Source organism: Fulmarus glacialis, unplaced genomic scaffold (genome assembly GCF_000690835.1).
Source record: "Fulmarus glacialis isolate BGI_N327 unplaced genomic scaffold, ASM69083v1 scaffold12395, whole genome shotgun sequence".
NCBI classification, from domain to species: domain Eukaryota; kingdom Metazoa; phylum Chordata; class Aves; order Procellariiformes; family Procellariidae; genus Fulmarus; species Fulmarus glacialis.
In genome coordinates, this window is record NW_009214995.1 from 9434 (window position 1) to 28172 (window position 18739).

Consider the following 18739-nt stretch of genomic DNA (forward strand, 5'->3'; position numbering starts at 1 on the left):
AATAAAGCTTTTTTGAGGGTGATTTTTTTAAACAATATACTGCAAAAAAAAAATTTCTGATACAGAACCATATGGTGAACTGACCACACTAATACATTATTAAGAAGTAACTTTGTCTTCGTTTTGGACTTCTCAGTTGTCGTGGTTTAACCTGGCAGGCAGGCAAATCCCACGCAGCTGCTCGCTCACTCCCCCCTCCCCCAGTGGGACGGGGAGAGAATCGGAAGCGTAAGAGTGAGAAAAACTCGTGGGTTGAGATAAAGACAGTTTAATAGAACAGAAAAGGGAAAATAATAATGATAATGATAGAATATACAAAATGAGTGATGCACAATGCAATTGCTCACCACCCGCGCTGACCGATAACCAAGTAGCAATCGCTACTTCCTGGAACACGCCTACCATTCATATACTGAGGATGATGTCACATGGTATGGAATACCCCGTTGGCCAGCTGGGCTGACTGTCCTGACTATGTTCCCTCCCACCTTGTGCACCTAGCTCGGGCGGTAGAGCATGGGAGCTGCCCTTGGACTAGGAGGGCACTTAGCAACAACTGAAAACATCAGTGTGTTATCAACATTCTCCTCATACTAAATTCAAAACACAGCACTAGGAAGAAATTTAACTCTATCATCCCAGCCAAAACCAGGACATCAGTCTAAGCTATGAAAAACTGTTTTTGTTAAAAATGCGATGCTAACCTCTAGGACAAAGATTGCTTAATGTATATAAACACACAAACACATATATACACACATATATATAAGTGTGTGCATGCATATTCCTCCCTCATCTTCAAAACATTTCCTCACCAGGTTATATTTTCTGCTGGTGGCAGACCAACAGGCAAAACAAACCTGTATAAATGATGCAGCTTTGGCATGGTATTCCTTTCACAGAAAATCAGTATGCACAGATTATGTTTCAGTATGCACACATATGCTTCTTCTAAAAATATTTCCTCACAGAAGTAACTATGAATTTTCATCATTCAGTTGTAACAGAATGCCTTTAAATAAAAAAAAAATCCTGGTCTTGGTCTGTATTTTTATTGCCAAACATATAATGAAGACCCAGGAAATATTGGCAAGTACAACACAATACAGTTTAAATATTTTGTTAGAAGCCATTATGGGGGAAAAAAAGTCAATGAAACAGTAGATTTTTCCAGCACTTTCCAAATTACATTTGTAGGAAAATAGGCAATGAAATGGAACCTTGACATTATGCACCATCACAAATTATACTTTATGTTGGTCAGGAAAAACATTCACATTAAGTACATAATTTCTAAAGATACCACTAAATATGAACTGGTACATGATTTATGAAAACAGTGGAAAGAATAGTTAAAGGTCTACAAGAATTCTTGTTTAAGCAACGCTCCAGAATTCTTTCCTTACTCTCAAATTACCTGTAAGCTATTGTAATTTAAGCAGGAAAAAAGAAATGTGTATATCTAAAGTAATTTTTTAAGTACTTTTATCAAACCGTAAGTCAGATGTGTGGTGACAACTTCATCCCATTTCACTCAATCTGAAAATCACACCAGCATCTCAAACAAATGAAGGATTGAGCCCAGTAAGGAACTCCAAATTCTAGATCTAGTCTAAAAATAATGAGATTTCACTGCAGGAAAATTAACTGCACTGAGTTTCCACTCTATAAAGTCATTTGAGTTCTCAAATAATTCAGACGTTGTTCTCAGAAAATTGCCTAATGATATTTTAAAACTCAGCCTTGAGGATTCTGATATCAAACTTTATAAAGACTCCTTTAGCCCACTCAAACAGACTAACGGCTATTCTGTAGTATATAAAATCATCACAAATTTAATTTTTGGGACATGGTTTATTCCCATGATAGCTATGCATAGTATGCAATATTTCTGCGCATCCTAGGTGAGAATTAAGCAGAACAATTCACAGTAGCCAGTATAGCCATTAAGGCTACTGTTTTATATATGATAATTATTATGTTTTCTGCAGGATTCAGGGGACAATCAGAAGGTATTTCTGGGGTCAGGCAAAGAGTATGGGACAGAATAGATGGGCCTATTACATGTATCTAATTTTCCTGTAAGATTATCGGAGTATCACTATTTCTAATTCATATATACTAAGTGAATAAAAATAGCAATTACAGGTAAGCAGCTCTGCAGCATCTTCACTCTATAAGGTAATTTCAGAATAAAGATTTCTGGAAAAGGTGGAAATAATGCAGAATCTTTAACAAGAACTAGCTGTTAACAACCTGAGTCTCCAAAAAGGCTGTTCCATTTTAAATAGCATTTAAATGTCTACAGTAAGTGTAGAAGACTTGATTTATCCAGAAGCCTCACTTGCCTCAGTGGAGTTTCCTCCACCTGGGAAAAAACAGGTAGGGAACTGTTACCATTCTCTTAAAGAAAGTGATGCACCTAAGTAACAATACAGAGATTGCCATAATATACAGTGTAAAACATCTATATACTGAGAGAGAGAACAGAAAATATTTGATTTAAAAGATGTTTAAAGATATTTCTTTGGCTCTAATGCAAAATCAACAGTGCTGGTGACTTACCTTCAACTCTGTGCGAAAAAGAGGAAGAATAGAAATGTCTCTGCCTAAGATACAAAATGCTAATTTAGCCTGTGATTCTTTTCATCTAAGGATACTTCATTTGATATTGATGTTCCAATAGGCTTTAATACCAATTAGTGTAATTTTTGCCTCATATCCCACAAACTGGGATATGAATTTCCTCATTAATTACCAACACACTAGACAGTGTAGAGTAAGGGCATATTCTGTACTTCAGCTAGCAGAAAATTATTTTAAACAACACGGAAGTCACTGTCTATAGTGGCATTTGTAAGTCTACAGTGCACACCAGTGGAATATAGCAGTACATACATTTTTTTACTGTTTTCAGTATAATGTAAAATTGCTTTGTAAATATTCCACCTTATTTAACTTGTAAACCACCAGAAAAGCATATCCTTCAGAAATGATAAAGACAGATATAAAATGTTGAGGAAGACTTGCAGAGAGTGTAAACAAGAATGTTTTATTGTGCATTACAAGATTAAATGAGCATTCTAAAACCTAAAACTTTAACAGTCTTGCTAACTATAATTCTGTGTTTACATGCATCAGGGCAACATACCAAGGTTTTGCTCTGTTTTATGAAGAGTCCAAAGACCTAACTAACCAGACTCAGATACACTTTTTGTATCTTTCAGACTGTAAGGTTAGTTAATTGATCTGTAAACTAAGCTGTATCTGACAAAATTGGATAGCCCATTTCCGGGGACATTCAACTAGCAATGTCATTGATGTCAAAATTTTTGTGTTCTTCAGAGAACTTAAAGATTCCTATTTCTTCCTACAAAGATTACTTTAAAAACAAATATATCTAATGTCAACACCCTTTATTTATTCTGTGGTTTTACAGACTTGATCTTTGCCCTTCTGTGGATTCTCATGCAAACACAACAATAATGCGAGTATAATTTTATACTGAGCAATTGCTTCCCCCTTTTTAAGAATAACAAAGTGTTTTACAGTTGTTAGTAGATTATTTATAATATATGTGAAAAGCAAGGCATAGGAAATATTAATTGACTTAGTATCCCACTAAGAGCTGCAAGCTCTTCTAGAAGTAGAACTGAAGCTTATTAATGTCAAAATGTTTTTGACAGCTAAGAAATGTAGACATATAAATCTTAGTTTAAGATGTGATCTTATGGACTGAATATTATGTGTAACAAGCTCATAAATAGGTCTATTCAAAAGCCCCAAATGTATCTAATGATCTCTGATAGTGATAGCATTGTCTGGCCCCAGATAGTACAATACATTTTTCCTGCAATAAACACAAAATACAAGGAAGGGACACTCCACTTCCATTCCTCCTTTCTCCCTGGAAAAATATTTGGCAGACATAAAGTCTTAATTCTCTAGCTCTCTAAAGAACGCCAAGACACAATTTTCACTATCTAGTCAGCCAAGTAAGGTAAAATTTAAGCCCTGATCTATAGTGAGGAGGTAATCTTTAAGAAGAATATCCAATTAGGACTTGATTTGAAACTGTTATAGTGAAAGAATACTTGAAATTAAGGAAAGGTCAGAGAAAGCTAAATGAATGAGGACTTCTGAGTGTCCTTAGTGTCGTGGTTTAACCCCAGCCGGCCACTGAGCACCACGCAGCTGCTCGCTCACTCCCCCCGGGTGGGATGGGGGAGAGAATCAGAAGGGTAAAAGTGAGAAAACTCGTGGGTTGAGATAAAGACAGTTTAATAGGGAAAGCAAAAGCCGTGCGCGCAAGCAAAGCAAAACAAGGAATTCATTCACTACTTCCCATGGGCAGGCAGGTGTTCAGCCACCTCCAGGAAAGCAGGGCTCCATCACGCGTAACGGTTACTTGGGAAGACAAACGCCATCACTCCGAACGTCCCCCCCTCCTTCTTCTTCGCCCAGCCTTATATGCTGAGCATGACGTCATATGGTATGGAATAGCCCATTGGCCAGCTGGGCCAGCCATCCCGGTCACACTCCCTCCCAGCCCCCCGTGCACCTGGCAGGGCACGGGAAGATGAAAATTCCTTGACTAGCGTAAACATTACTTAGCAACAACTAAAACATCAGTGTGTTATCAACATTATTCTCATACTACATCCAAAACACAGCACTATACCAGTTAATAGGAAGAAAATCAACTCCATCCCAGCCAAAACCAGGACACTTAGAGAAACAGACAAAATCATATGCAGTAGAAACAGATGACATTTGACTGCTTATAAGTAAACAAACAGAGTGCTGTCAAACATCAATCAAGATTTGAACAATAAGCTTCTTAGTGTTAATCTTAAATTCTTATTTTACTGTTTAATGGAAGAGCAGAATTTTTATAACAGAAAAAGAAATTATCAATTTCAACACTAAATGCAACTTCCTGTTGTATCTGTTAAAATGGTCTAATTTATGACCCTAAACAGGACAAGTTCAATGCTAGTGTCACACAAAGCTACATATAATGCTTGCAGTTAATACGAACATAAATTGCCACTTTACTACTTTTTTTAGTTAACTCAATACATTGAAAACATATTTACAATTTCCAAATTGATGCAGAATGCATAATTTTTTTAAAAAGATAATTATCAAGATCACTGAGGCTTTCCATATTTAGTTTGTTCCAAGGTGAGTGAATACTCATCTTTTAACAGAAAATAATTAGTTACTGGGAGCACTAATGCTCAAATCTTGGCAGCTGTGAAGCTTCTAACATTACACAAAATTTCTCAAACTTCCAAAAGGCTAGCAGAGCAAACCATTCCTAAAAATGGTTTAATTTACAGTGGCACTGTCACTTGCAAACCAAGCATTTTTTTCCACATTCCCAGTGGGACTGTCAGGTGATCTACCAAAGGAATTAGCAGATTAATTTATGCATGACTGAAACCAAAAACTCTTAGTCAAGGACATGAAAATAATCCAGAGGTAATGATTAATCTGTTATTAATCTAGAAATTACTTTATGATTTAATATTGCAAGTGTGTATATGAACCAGATTCCATGCTTAGCCTAGTACATGTCTGCGCTTTCCTTTATTTCGCTTTCAAATTTTTCACTGTCAAAAAACTTGTATGGTGTTCCAGCATCCACTTCTCAACAGTAATATACAGTGACATTCACACACACATCACCAACACACAACATTTGTTTTTTTCAATAAAGCAAGAATTTTCACTTACAAAAAAACCCACAAATTCACATTTCATTCACATTAGTCAGATACATCAAGACCAATGTTTTCCTGTAATTTAAAAACTAAATGTATAAGTCGTATAAATCTCGGAAGACAAACAGAATGCTCAAAATATCACCTCCTGCTAGCAATTAAAGCAATTCAGCATGTTCCCAAGACAAAAGCAGCAATACATATATATGTGTATATGCATGCACATATAAAAAAATTTGAATCTATCAATCTCCAACCTATTCTCAGCAAGTTTTTATTTCTTGTACTTCACCATAAAACATAAAGACTATATTTCTTAAGCAAAACAATTAACTAAATCTAGACTTCCTCTGTTGTGCAGAAGTATGACAAGCTAAAATCCTACTTAATGAGCAAGCAGAAAATAAAGAACTAAAATCTGAAGAAATTCAAATATGACAGATAGATGTTAATTTGTTGCTGTGGATGTTCATCTATGAAGGAAATTCCATTTACATATGCACCACCTTGTAACCAGAATTTGGAATTTAATAGACCGCTTGCAATCTTTTCCAAAATGTGAAAAGAAAGCTAATTAATTTTCCTGGATTATTGCAAATCTGAGATATTAAATTTATAGGAAATTTTAAATTCTCTATCTGTATTTAGTTACATAGAGTCATATTTTGAGTTTTGTTGGATCTAAGATGTCCTTAACCCATTGTTCTGAAAGCTAAATCTTAAGAGCAGCAACACAAATATTTCTTATTTTTCTATTCATGAACTTGGATTGAAATGAACACTTCTTTCCTAACACCATTCCTACATAACCAGGCAATGTTCTTAAATTACTCCTTTGAAGGCTGATTGCCTTTATAAAAGTACATTGCTTTCTGGCACCACAACTCCACCAAGAGTTCCCTGCTAAGCTAAATCAGTCTCCTGACACATTTACTTTTTCTCCTGAGTATTAGGACAAACCTTTGTGAACTTGGAAGATCCTGTACTTCAAGACCTGCCAGCTTTGGTGAACTCCTTTGTTTACCAGTCAGAGCTGCCTCCCATGGGATCCTACCCAACAGTTCCCTGACTAAGCCAACATTCTGCTTTCCTTAGGTTCAGGGTCTGTACTCTGCTGCTTGTTTTTCTCACTTCCTTCAGGACCACAAACACCACTATTTCAAAGTTACTACAGACAAGGAAATTATTCATCATCACTTCCCCAAGTAGTTTCTTTCATATTAGTCAACAGCAGATCCAGCTATGCGTCACCACTAGTTAGTCCATTTAATACCTACAGCAGGAAATTATTCCTGAAACCCTCCAGAAATCTCTTTGATTGCAGCAGCCATGCTGCCCTTCTAGCAGCTGTACAGTCAGTCCCCCATGAGAACCAGGGTCTACAACCCAGAGACTTGAGTTCTTTAAACACTTTATTTGCTTCATTGGGTGGTCTGTAACAAAACCCTACCACAATGTCACCCTTACTGGCCTCTCTGATCCGGAGCCTCAAGTCTGACTATCACCCATCCTGGAGGAGAGCTCAAAAGATCTGAGCTGCTCAAAAGATCTGAGGGCAACTTCCATCCCCTCAGCCCTTCCTTGCCAGTCTTTCCTGAAGTCCTTCACAGTACTCCAGTTGCATGAGCGTAGCACAGTATCTTAATTGCTCCAACAACATTGTAGTTCTGTAATCACATACAGCTCTAATTCTTCCTGCTTGTTTCCCAGGATGCGTGCATTTCTGTGCCAACACTTGAGGCAGGTGTCCCTTCACCTTGTTTTATCATTCCTGAAGTCTTTCTTGCTCCTATCAACCTGCACCCTGAGCTTTCCACCCCTGACCACTACTTCTTCACTTTACTGTGGTCTGTAATTGTGATGGTGCATTCCTTCCCCCCCCTTCTCCTGGGCCGCTTGTTGATCTGGGCTGCTTATTGACCTCAGAAATTCCCGTGAAACCTTGGCCTTGTTGTACTGAGTCTGGTGGTTGAGCGCTCCTTGTCTGTATCGGCAACTCTGCATAACTGAGGCTAGGAACATACCCCTACTGCCTGGCCCAGGCGTCATCCCTTGATACCTTTATCTGAGTCATAGCTCAAGTGGAACAACACTGAAACCTTGAGAATTTTTAGTAACTACCACCTGAGACTGTGGCCAGGATGGAAATTTACGGATTACTACAGCCAATCATTTTGCGAACCTATAAACAGTGGTCCTAAGTGAGGCCCTTTGAGCTCTCCTGGACCGCAGTGGGCTGCATCCAGAATATCTCTCTGAGTGGGACACCTCTCAGAGCTCATGACCTCTCAGGTCTGTGATATTCGGAGAACCATCGCCGAAAGCTGATGATGGGACCTGGGCTGAAACCCTTCACTCCTCGAGGCTCAACTCTCAGCTGTTGGGAAATGCCAAGACATTTGATGTGAATATTTCTTCACTGAACTCGAGGGGAATATTTAGCAGGTACCTTTTGTTCATTTATATATATTTCTCTGTGTGCGTGTGTGTGTGTGTGAACTAATAGTGAGCATAATCTGTAATTAAGTCATTGTTGGAATTGTAGTAGACTCTACTAACTTACTCTGGAAATGTTAAATTAGTTAATGATTAAGTGCTGCTAAAATCTTGTGATCCACCTTAAAACTGTGAATGAACATCAGAGTGCCACTAAACACATATAATCCCCTAGACATAAACCGTTGACCAAGTCTGGGACTAAGGGTAGATCCCGACAGTTCTACTCTGAACCTCATGACTCAATGGGAGGGTCTCCTTATCCTTTTTGTATTAGACATAAACTGTTGTCCAAGTCTGAGACTAAGATTGCGTACAGCTGGGTCTTCTCTGAACCTTGTGACTCAACAGGAGGGTCTCCCTTAACCTTTTTGTCCTTGGCATTTATATAAATCATTCCAACTCAATTGCGATTTTACTTTGTATACTTCATCCACGTAGTAAGTTACAGAGTGAACCTTGCCATTGAACTCTGTTAAGTTGCGCTTTTATAAATCTCTATTAAAATCACTTTCTGCTAATACCTTTGACGGTGATTCTTTAAGCGGCCTCTAAACCACTCATTCGTGACAGTAATCTCCCACCCCCACCATTTTTAGTTCAAAGCTCTCCTCACTAGGTTGGCCGGATTGTTGGATCAAGGAGACAACACCTGGGCCCCCGTGACCTCAACCCCAGAACTGTGTGGTCATTCCCAGTATGCCCCCGCTGGTGCCCATGTGGATGAGCAGCAGGGAACAGTAGTAGTCTAAGGACTGGACAGACCTTGGCAATCTCTCTGCAATGTTCTGGATCCAAGCCCACAGCAAGCCACATAACCCTCAAAAAGGCAAGTGGGGGACACAGAGGTTTCTTTCCCCACAAGAGGAAGTCTCCTACTACTGCCACTCACTGCTTCCTCCTGATGTTAATGCATGGTTCAGGTTAAAGCTGGCTCTGATACCTCCCCAGTCACGGCTTTCTTCTCCTACTCTGCTACCAAGCTTTTGAACCTATTCTGCAACTGCAGATCTGCATGTGGAAAAAGAGCCATCCTCCAGTTGCTGGAGATCATAAGTTTTCAGCCTTCCTACTATGGGACTCTATTTACCTCGCAACTGATTGCAGTCTCTGAGAGCCCCTCCTGTGTGGCCCAGGCTCTCTTACCTATGGGGACCCTGTGAAGATCCTGTTAGTCTCCTCTTTACTATCCCTGAGCCTGCTCATCCTGCTCACTTCCTCCTGCAGCTCAAACCTTTTCCTCAACCAGCATACCCCTCTTGTAGGCATGGACACCTCTTTCCCCTGTCCCAGCCTCAAGGGAAAGTATCAGGCACTGCCTGCAGCCCAAGGCCTGGGGACCTGCATCCTCCCTCAGCATCTCTGAGCTGAAGTCTCTACTATGCCAGCAGCAGCAGCCCCAGTTCTTGCTGGGTACCACGCCCCAGGATGTGCCACTACTGTTGCTGGTGTGTCTCATGCTGCCATCAGCATGTTTTCAACCCCCTCCCACATGCAAACTGCTGGACAAGCCACCGCTCCCCACAGACACAGCCTGGGACCTGTGTGCTGGACCTGGCAGTTACACAGCTCTCCCCCAGTGCCACCTGAATGGGCACTCGGCTCTCCCTTACCAGGATTCACCTCTCTTGGCCTCAGCCTAGATTTCAGGATGCCCCCACCGCTTCTGAGGACACCACCCCCCTCCTTGCCAGGCTGCCACCCCCACCATGCCCACTTGCTAGCCCGGAGGCAACGTCCTCATGGTGGCAGGGCTTCCCCACATAACCTTTTGCCCCACATGGGCCCCTTCGGCCCAAACACAAGCCCAGCTAGACCCTGACCATAGCTCGCTGTACATCAGGGCCACCACCCTCATCACACTTGGGGACAGGGCACCAGCAGCTGCCTCCTCCAGCCAGTCCCTTCCTGCGAGACTACGGAGCCACCCCAGTGCCACCCTCGCAGCTCCCCAGCACCGGTACTGCCATGGCAGTGCATGGTGGCTGTGCTGGAGCTGTGGCTTCTCCACACACTCTTGGCAGGTCCCCAGGCTACAGAGATAAATAGTTGATAAATGGTTGATTTATCACTTTCATAAACGCTAGATATGATTTTACTCTTAGTTACAACACAAGAAATCAGAAGTCTCAATTTTGTTTCTTACTCCATGTGATAATCATGTACTGCTAACATACCTGTTTCAGTTTTTCCAGCTTGGTTTGTCTCAGTTCTTCATACTTCCATTTCCAAAGAAATAATTCATTTTCTATCTTTTCCATTTCTTTTTCCAGAAATACATTCATTCTGAAAAAGTATTTTAAAAGTCAGCATTACATCTTTTTGAAGTTGACAACAGCCAAATTACTTTGAATTTCCTTTTCATAGCTTCAGTTATACTTTGCTGCCTTTGTAAACGGTATATCTGGTTTTTATTAAAAACCTATATTATCATCATATAATTATTCCAAGAGATTTACCAAAAATAATAGCTGAAGAGTAGTATAGAATTAAAATTTTAAATGAAATAAATTTTTGGGATAAACTGAATCTACTTTGATGTAAAAAAAAAAATTAAAATTTGTATATTTCATGTTTCAAAAAATAATTGCTCTTGAAAGAAAATGCTAGAAGAATTTTAGGAAAATGGATTGTTTAGCTTAGAGGTACTACACCCTCATTAAGCACTTGCCTCTGGAATGCTATTTGAGCATAAAGTCCATTACTACATTCAGGAAAAAATATTTAGGATACACAATTCACAAAGAACAAATGATGATTCCTTGGAGAAAGGTACTGTATTACCGAAACAATGAACTTTGATATTTACTTTTACCCCTCTTCTAACCAATTAAAATATTTTCAGTCATTCAGCAAATAATGAAAGATCTATGAAGCAGCAGAGGCACTAGAGATGTTCTTGTCTTTGAGACCAATTAAAACTCATTTCTATGTTCACAGGAAACACTATTAGCCAAGTTCCAAAGACAAAAACGAACTTCTCATAATTTCATTTTGTATTTCTGTAATGCATATGTATAATTTTGCAGTTTTGCAACAAAATAGAATTTGAAACATAATTAAAAGTGAAAGAAAAAATTTCTTAATTACAAATAAAAGCTTTCCAATTATATTTCTAACATTTCTATGAAATTGAATCATAGTTTAAAATTCTGGAATATTCCATTGGCTATAAACATAAATATAGGAATAAAGCCTATAAAGTCAGAACGCTGAAGGAATCTAAAATCTGAAAAACAGTAAAACCGCATAAGTACTATTACATTGGGAGATGAAAATTTTACATTATATAAATTCTGTGAAAATGGAGGGATGAAGGGCTACTATACCAGAAAAGGGAAACATATTGAAAAAGTTGAAAAGAAAATTTTAATATTGGCAATCTTAAATTGTTATTTTCTATTCTGAGGCTAATGGAATTTGTCAAACTTTTTACTAAAGATATTATTGCCAGACTGACTATAACTACATTCTGAGAATATTTGGTTTAAAATTCATCTTCCATAACAGCATTGTTAACTTTAAGGAATTAAAGCAAAGGGTATTGATGAGATTTGTCTGGGGCATGTCTATGCAGCATACTGCAGGCTTGCACAGACATACCAAGAGTTACCACTGACTGGTCTGGCTCAGGTCCTGGAAGCAATATTATTTACATTAATGAAGCAATCCACTTGAGTGAAGTATATTCTTGTTCTCTCTTCTTTTACAACTAACCCTAATGCTCTTGAACCAGGGATCTCCTTTTTCTGCACAGATACAGCACAGTTTATCTTAGTAAACACCTATGGCTCCTGTAACATTATAGTAATATAATAAACACCATCACTCACAAAGTAAAGTGGAGCAAGATTACTTCTGTCATATAGAAAGAACCTAAGACATGCATTTCAACTGAATTGTTTTTCTTCTAAAGTAATGGGATATCTCAGTGGAACGGTATCATGACTTCATTGGGGAACTAAAAGAATTGTTAAGAGGGATGTTTAATACAGTAGAAAGTGAAAGCATGAAAGATGACAGTTTAATACTTTGAACAATAGTGTATTGACTGTACTGAATGCATTGAAAGTCCTTAGAAAAGGTCTAATCTGAAAAGTAAAAGAGGAATGTTCAGTATGTGGTGCTCACTTAGAAGATACTACTTTTATTTTGTGTTACAGTACCACTTAAGTGAGATCAGGTCCCTCTGATGCTACTAAATGAAATAGGTGATCCTGACTACATGAAGTTTACTATTTAAATAAAGAAAACAGAGAATGGAAGAAAGAATACAGCAGAGATTGGTGAAGCAGCTTACTACTACTAAAACAAAAGATCAAGATCAGAGCATTTTTAATGGATCTTTTAACCACCTATTTTAACTCCTTATTATCTAATTAAATCACAGAATTACACAGAATGGTTGAGGTTGGAAGGGACTTCTGGAGGCCATCTGGTGCAACCTCCCTGCTCAAGCAGGGTCACCTAGAGCTGGTTGCCCAGGACCATGTCCAGGCGGCTTTTGAATGTCTCCAAGGATGCAAACTCAGCAACCTGTCTGGGCAACTTTCAGACAGAGACTCCTGTGTCCATTGCCTCAGTCTACCCATCCAGCCCTAAGCAATTCCTCTTCGATATTATCAGCTACCAGTGTAGTTGGTTTTAGACCAAAGAAACACTTTTAAGTTCATTATGGAACAAATTAAGATCTTGAAACTAGAAGACATTTAGATGAGAACACTGATCCAAAAGATAACTAAAGATAGCTGTTTTGGGCAAATGATTCTTTAAAGGCTGAACAATCATAAGGTCTTTAATTCCCATTCACGTCAATGGGACCTCAAATGTGTATTTGATATGAGCCATAGTGCCTAGTAGAGGATTTTGGTGTGATTTTACATTGTAAACCCAACCCTGAAGTTCTTTGAAAGTCAAAACAAACTTTGAGCTCCTTTTTTTTTTTTTTTTTTTTTTAAGAGCTCCTTTCTTTTTATATTTTGCAAAGCCTGATCCATGGCTTAAGGGTATATTGGCATTACTGAAGATAGCTCTAAACAGAATGCAAGAAGCATAGGTCCTCTCAGGGTGAAGAAGCAAAACATCTTATGGAGAGATTAGTTAGGTAACTAAGGGCAAGTCCAAACACTGGATCTGCATGAGCTAACTTGACTCTGGAAAGAATGTGGACACAGTTTGGGAGTACTGCATGTAAACCGGAAAACTCTACTGAGAAGTCCTGTGCTATATGAGTAAGACCATACTGACTGCCAAGGTAACCTTTGGCCTTGGGGTTCAAGCTGTCTGTGATCCAAGCTTGCTTTTGATGCAGCACAGCTGTGTGTCCTTGGCTCAAGTTTACTGAGAAAATTGCTAAGTTGTGAGAAAGAAGCTGTGGGAAAGTACTTAAGCTAGAGCCATGCAGGATAAGAAAAGTAAAAATGCAAACAGGGGTGAGATTGTTGAGATAGTAATTATTAGCAGCTCCAGAATCCAGGAGCAAAAATACTGACATGAACAAGTATAAAACCCTAAGAGTAAAAACTGGGAATCTGAAGATTGAAACTCAGCAAAATAAGCCCATTCCAGCAAGCAGTGCAGACCAACCCTTTCTGAGCTGGCAGATGATAGCCTGTCCAACAAAGACTTCTAGCATGTCTCAATAGACTGGTGACTATGTTAATGCTTATCCTAGTAACATTATTCCTAGCTATTTATTGCGTGCATTGCCAAAAATAATTGCTTCATACTTTTAAGTTGCATATATTCTGCAACCTCTTTGCACACGGGCAATGTTGTCCGAAGTGACCTAGAGAGGGAGTTGTTACACCAATGCCTGCTGTTATGTGGAAATCAATGCTCTGTGAGCATTTGCTGCCTGAGGTTGGCACTGCCATATGTTGCACAGCATAGACATGCCCCAGTTCTTACCATGTGCCAGTAAATTTATTAGCGTATACCATAGTCAGTATACATCTAGGGATAAATGCCAAAATCTGTCTCTCTGAGACAGACAAATTGGCTAGAGAAGCACGTGAACAAACCAACCAAAACCAGGAGGTAGAACCAGGGTTTATTAAAATTTTGTCTAAGAAGTGATAAAAAATAAGAGTTGAAAAATTATCACCTTTCTAAAAGGAAAGTTTTATATATGCATGTATATATACTGTGATTGCTGTTGAAAAATGAAGTACCTAGGACCCTAAAAATTCTAACCAGAGGAGAATGGTGTGAGGCATCAGTCTCTTAACTCACATGAAATACCATGACAAACTGGAAAAATGAGGCATTCTGGGATTTTTGCTTCCACAAAACACTAAATCCTTTTTAATGAGATAAAACATACTTCTGGTCATCTGCTGCAATATGATTCAAATAAATAATTATTGTATGTTTTCTACAACTATCTAATTCATATAACAGAACACAGTAAATACTAGTTAGGAATGTAAAGGATTTTTTTTTTTTTTTTTTACTCAGACTTGTACTATCTACAGGTCAATTGTGTAAAAAACTGACAGGAAAGAAATTCTTCATCATAGCTTACCATTACAGACTCTCTGAACTGAAACTGTTGAATGTATTTGCAACAGAGGGGGCATTTTCTTCCTTTTCATTTTCTAATTAACTTCATCTGGTTTTGAAGTTACAGTCACATAGTGCCTGAAGTCTCCTACTACATCCATCATACATCACATACGCCGTGTTTCCTTGGAAAGCCTTTTTGATGTGATTCAATCTTGCTCAATACTGATCATCTATACGAAATATCAAGGAATTCCTACCAACACAGAGACTCACATGCTAGCATATAGTGTGTAATCAACATGTGACTTCTTTTAGGCCACCAAAATGCACATTTAGTATTTATGCAAGGTAAATTTGATATGATACAATAAGTGTACAATATGTGTGTTATTCTCTGTTATCTTCTTTTGACATAGGCCTTACTACAAGTGAAGAGGTTAAGATTAACAGCATTTTGCAGCTCTATTCATGTACTTTTAATTCAAAAACATCCTTAGTCATTCTGCAGTTGGACTCTTTCAAAGTCTCCTGATAGAGTATATGAACATTTATTATGCACAAAGCACTCCAATAACTGAGCATAACACACAATAGATACCACTGCATTGATACCAAATTGGTAGTAAGTATAATTTTTTAATTAACTGTACATTCTTAACACTTCTGCATGGAGCACTTCTTACTTAAATGACAGACAAGCCAAGGAAAACAATAAACTCACTATGCTGAATCTTTTCTCTAAATTCTTATCAAAGCCTTGTAAATATCAATTAATAAAACTTAGAAATGAGCACATATGAGCTATAAATGAAAATATCACCATATCTATTTTAGAAAGTGTCTTAAAAACCTTTGTTTTTAATACAGATTTCCCCAAGTAGGATGTATTTTGCACTTACTCTCTTTCCTTCTGTAAGATTTTCTGCATCTCAGCCAAATGCAAATGCAAGACTGAAACATGTATTAAATCATTCTCTGTTGTCTTAGCTGTACTGTCCAAACTTTTTTTAGGTTCCTCCAAATAGATGCTGGGAACTCCATTGGGAAAGGAATCAGGAGGCTTTGGAGTGATTTTTTTATTATGATTGCTTTGGTCTTTGATTACCTCTGCATCCTGAGAAGACAAAAATAAGACATCCGAGAAAAATATAAATGAAGGGAAAAGTCTAACATAACTTCTGCAGGGCCCACCAAGGCTCTTCTAGACATTTAAATCATCTAGGAGAAAAAAGAGAATAACATCTTACACAGTTGCGCTATATGTGGATAGAATGTGCAAAAGTCATTGTAGTTGGATCACTGTCATTTTGTGACGTCTCACACCTTCTGTTATGACAAGCCTCATATCTAAAATATTTCTAATCTATCTTTACTAAAGAAATAGATTCCAGTTATCATTAGTTGGCTATAACTATGGTGAAGACAGAATCCTGTAACTAACAAAACCAGGAGTGCAATTTATGCGTACAAATAATATATTGAGAAACTATAAGAACTTTTAAACTTCTAATGTAAACCATGTTGAAGCAGGTGATGGACTTATAAAAGTTTTGTATAAGGACCAAAGTTACCTGCATAACATACCAATTTGAATCCCATTCAGAAACTAAAAGCACCATAATATCTATTTTGAAGGTACATGTTTTGCATACAAAACATAAGCAAAACTAGAAACAATTAGAAAAAATCATTAAAAAAATAAAATACATCTTTATTAGGAAGACTGAACATCTCTTATAAACAATAGCTTCCTTTAGAAATGTATTGACGTTTTATCACCTCTGATGGATTGTGTTTAAAAGCTAATCTCATTTTAGCAGATTACCAGCAGTATTATTTCATACCACTCTGTTCTTCTGAGTTTTTAGAAGAATGTCTGAAATCTATATCAGAAAATACTAGAAGCTGCTAAAAAGATAGGACTGTTTTCCATTCATATATAAAGTTTCAGTTTTAAAGTAGTTCAGTATTTTATACTAAGGAGAAAGAGAAACAGTTAAAATATATTTTGTGTCATTTCCTTCCTATGGCCCATTTTTCTGCTCAAAAATATGAAAGGCATGCATTTTTTTGCCAAATTTATTCTCACTACTAACACTATGGTGGGTTTTTTTCAGAATTCACAGGAATATAATTTAATTTAGGTGCATTACAGAGTGAGTGAAAATTCTGAACGTAATACATTCAGGCCTAACATCCTGGTAATTTTCATTGAACTGAAGTAAAAAATTTCCTACATCCTACAATGTAGGAAAATTTTCCTACATCTGCAATGACTGCTATCTATCAGACAAGTAACAAGTATAGTTTTTACATGGTGCTGTCTGAGAAGACTATATAATACATGCCAAGGCACAGAATTAAGACTGGTAAAACATGAGCAAATAGTTCCATTTTGATGAATATAATTGGTTCTTTTGTATAGAACTAGGACCTGTATTAAACCATGTCCGTACTTGATTAATTCTGCATAACAATGTAATTGCTCTCCTTGCCAAATAAAAATCTTGCCACTTTGCATAAGAATTTGCCTCACCTCTTCCCTCATTTCAGAAGTTGCATTAAGGGAGAATTAAATGATTCTGTTTTAGAAGGCAGGAACCTATATTGCTTTTTTGGAGGTAAAAAAAGTACACAAAACATGGAGAATTCAGATAACAGAGGTAATCTGTTACCTTAAAACATGAGAGAGTCAGAACAATACTCTAAGTTTTTGGATGTAACAGTTTGCCTCTGTTACTTAAATGTTTAGCCGTAGTTGAAAGGTATGAACTGTTCTCCATATTTCTCTATATTAGGAATATTAGATAGGTGAAAAAAGTGGGTTTACTATTGAATGGATCAAGTAATATTTTGATCAAAATCCTTGAAAAATCCCATTTCTAGATATACATCCATAATCTCCAACTTCTTCATGAACTAAAAAAAATTCCCCCATTCTTTACCTTCTTTGTGTCTTCTGCCCCAGGAATCTTGTTGGTTTTGCTCAGTTCTTTCACAGGTTCTTGTTCCAGAAATGTTAACTGGTTTAGGTCTTTTTTAATATAAGATATGTCTAAGCAACTGAATTCTGTTTTCCAAGCAGTTACATTTTCTAATTTTTCTTTCTTGCTTACTAAATCTTGATTTATTTTTTTAAGCATACTCAGTTCTTTTACAACACTGTCTAATTTGATTCTCAATTGTCTTGCTTCCTCAAGGGCTTTATTTCTTTCTGCTCTAACTTTGCTCCATTTCTCCCTCCAGTTAGCGGTACAATCTGACCACCAGCGCATGGTCTTCTCCATTTGGGCAGCTCTGGCTTTGACTTCTTCCAGTTCCTGAATTCTTACTGCTTCAGAAATTTCCCAATCACTGCTGTAATTTGTATGCATATGTGGATGATGAGATGAATATGGGTAGAAACTTTGAGATGGCAGATTTGAATTACACAGATGGCCACCTTGTTGGCAACTTCCAGCTAATTTATAAGGTTGTCTTCGTTTGGTCCCAGAAACCTGTGCCTTTTCCGTTAGTTTCTGAATGGAGCCTAAATTCATGTTTTGATTCATAATCTAATTTCACTCCTAAAAAAGACAAAGAAAGACAATAATTTAGTTTCCCTCAATTAAATTATATGAATAACCTCAAACAGTTTATTTTACTGCTATAATAATGAGATAATCTTAATAATACTGTTGATGTTTTAGAAATGTGCTTCATCAATAAGAAATAGCTATTAAAATATATTTTATGTAATACTTTTTGAGTACAAGACATTACTTGACTAGGAATTGCTAGCAAAGCAAGTGTCATTCAGTAATCATATGCTCTCAAAAATTTTTGAGTCTAGAGAAACCAGGCAAAAGCTTTCTTCCTTCAAGACAAGATTAAATGGAATCAATATATATTTTAAATATCTAGTAAGAGGTAAGTATTTGTCTGGAACCACAATCACAGATTCACTTGCCTTCTTTCCCAAACTGTGGAATTTCATACTAGGCAAAACTTACCTTATAATTTACCTA

At 37.5% G+C, this 18739-nt stretch overlaps 1 protein-coding gene across 1 annotated transcript; it reads right to left on the bottom strand.

Moving 5' to 3' along the window:
• Positions 1-10402: 10402 nt before the first annotated feature.
• LOC104077523 (coiled-coil domain-containing protein 102B-like) lies at positions 10403-18283 on the bottom strand (the record flags this gene model as incomplete). The annotated part of the gene is made up of 3 exons (XM_009578801.1): positions 17678-18283; positions 15632-15846; positions 10403-10511 (listed from the first exon to the last, which is right to left on the bottom strand). Coding segments are annotated over exons 1-3 (930 nt in total), but the record flags the coding sequence as incomplete, so codon positions are not given.
• Between the last annotated feature and the right edge of the window lie 456 nt (positions 18284-18739).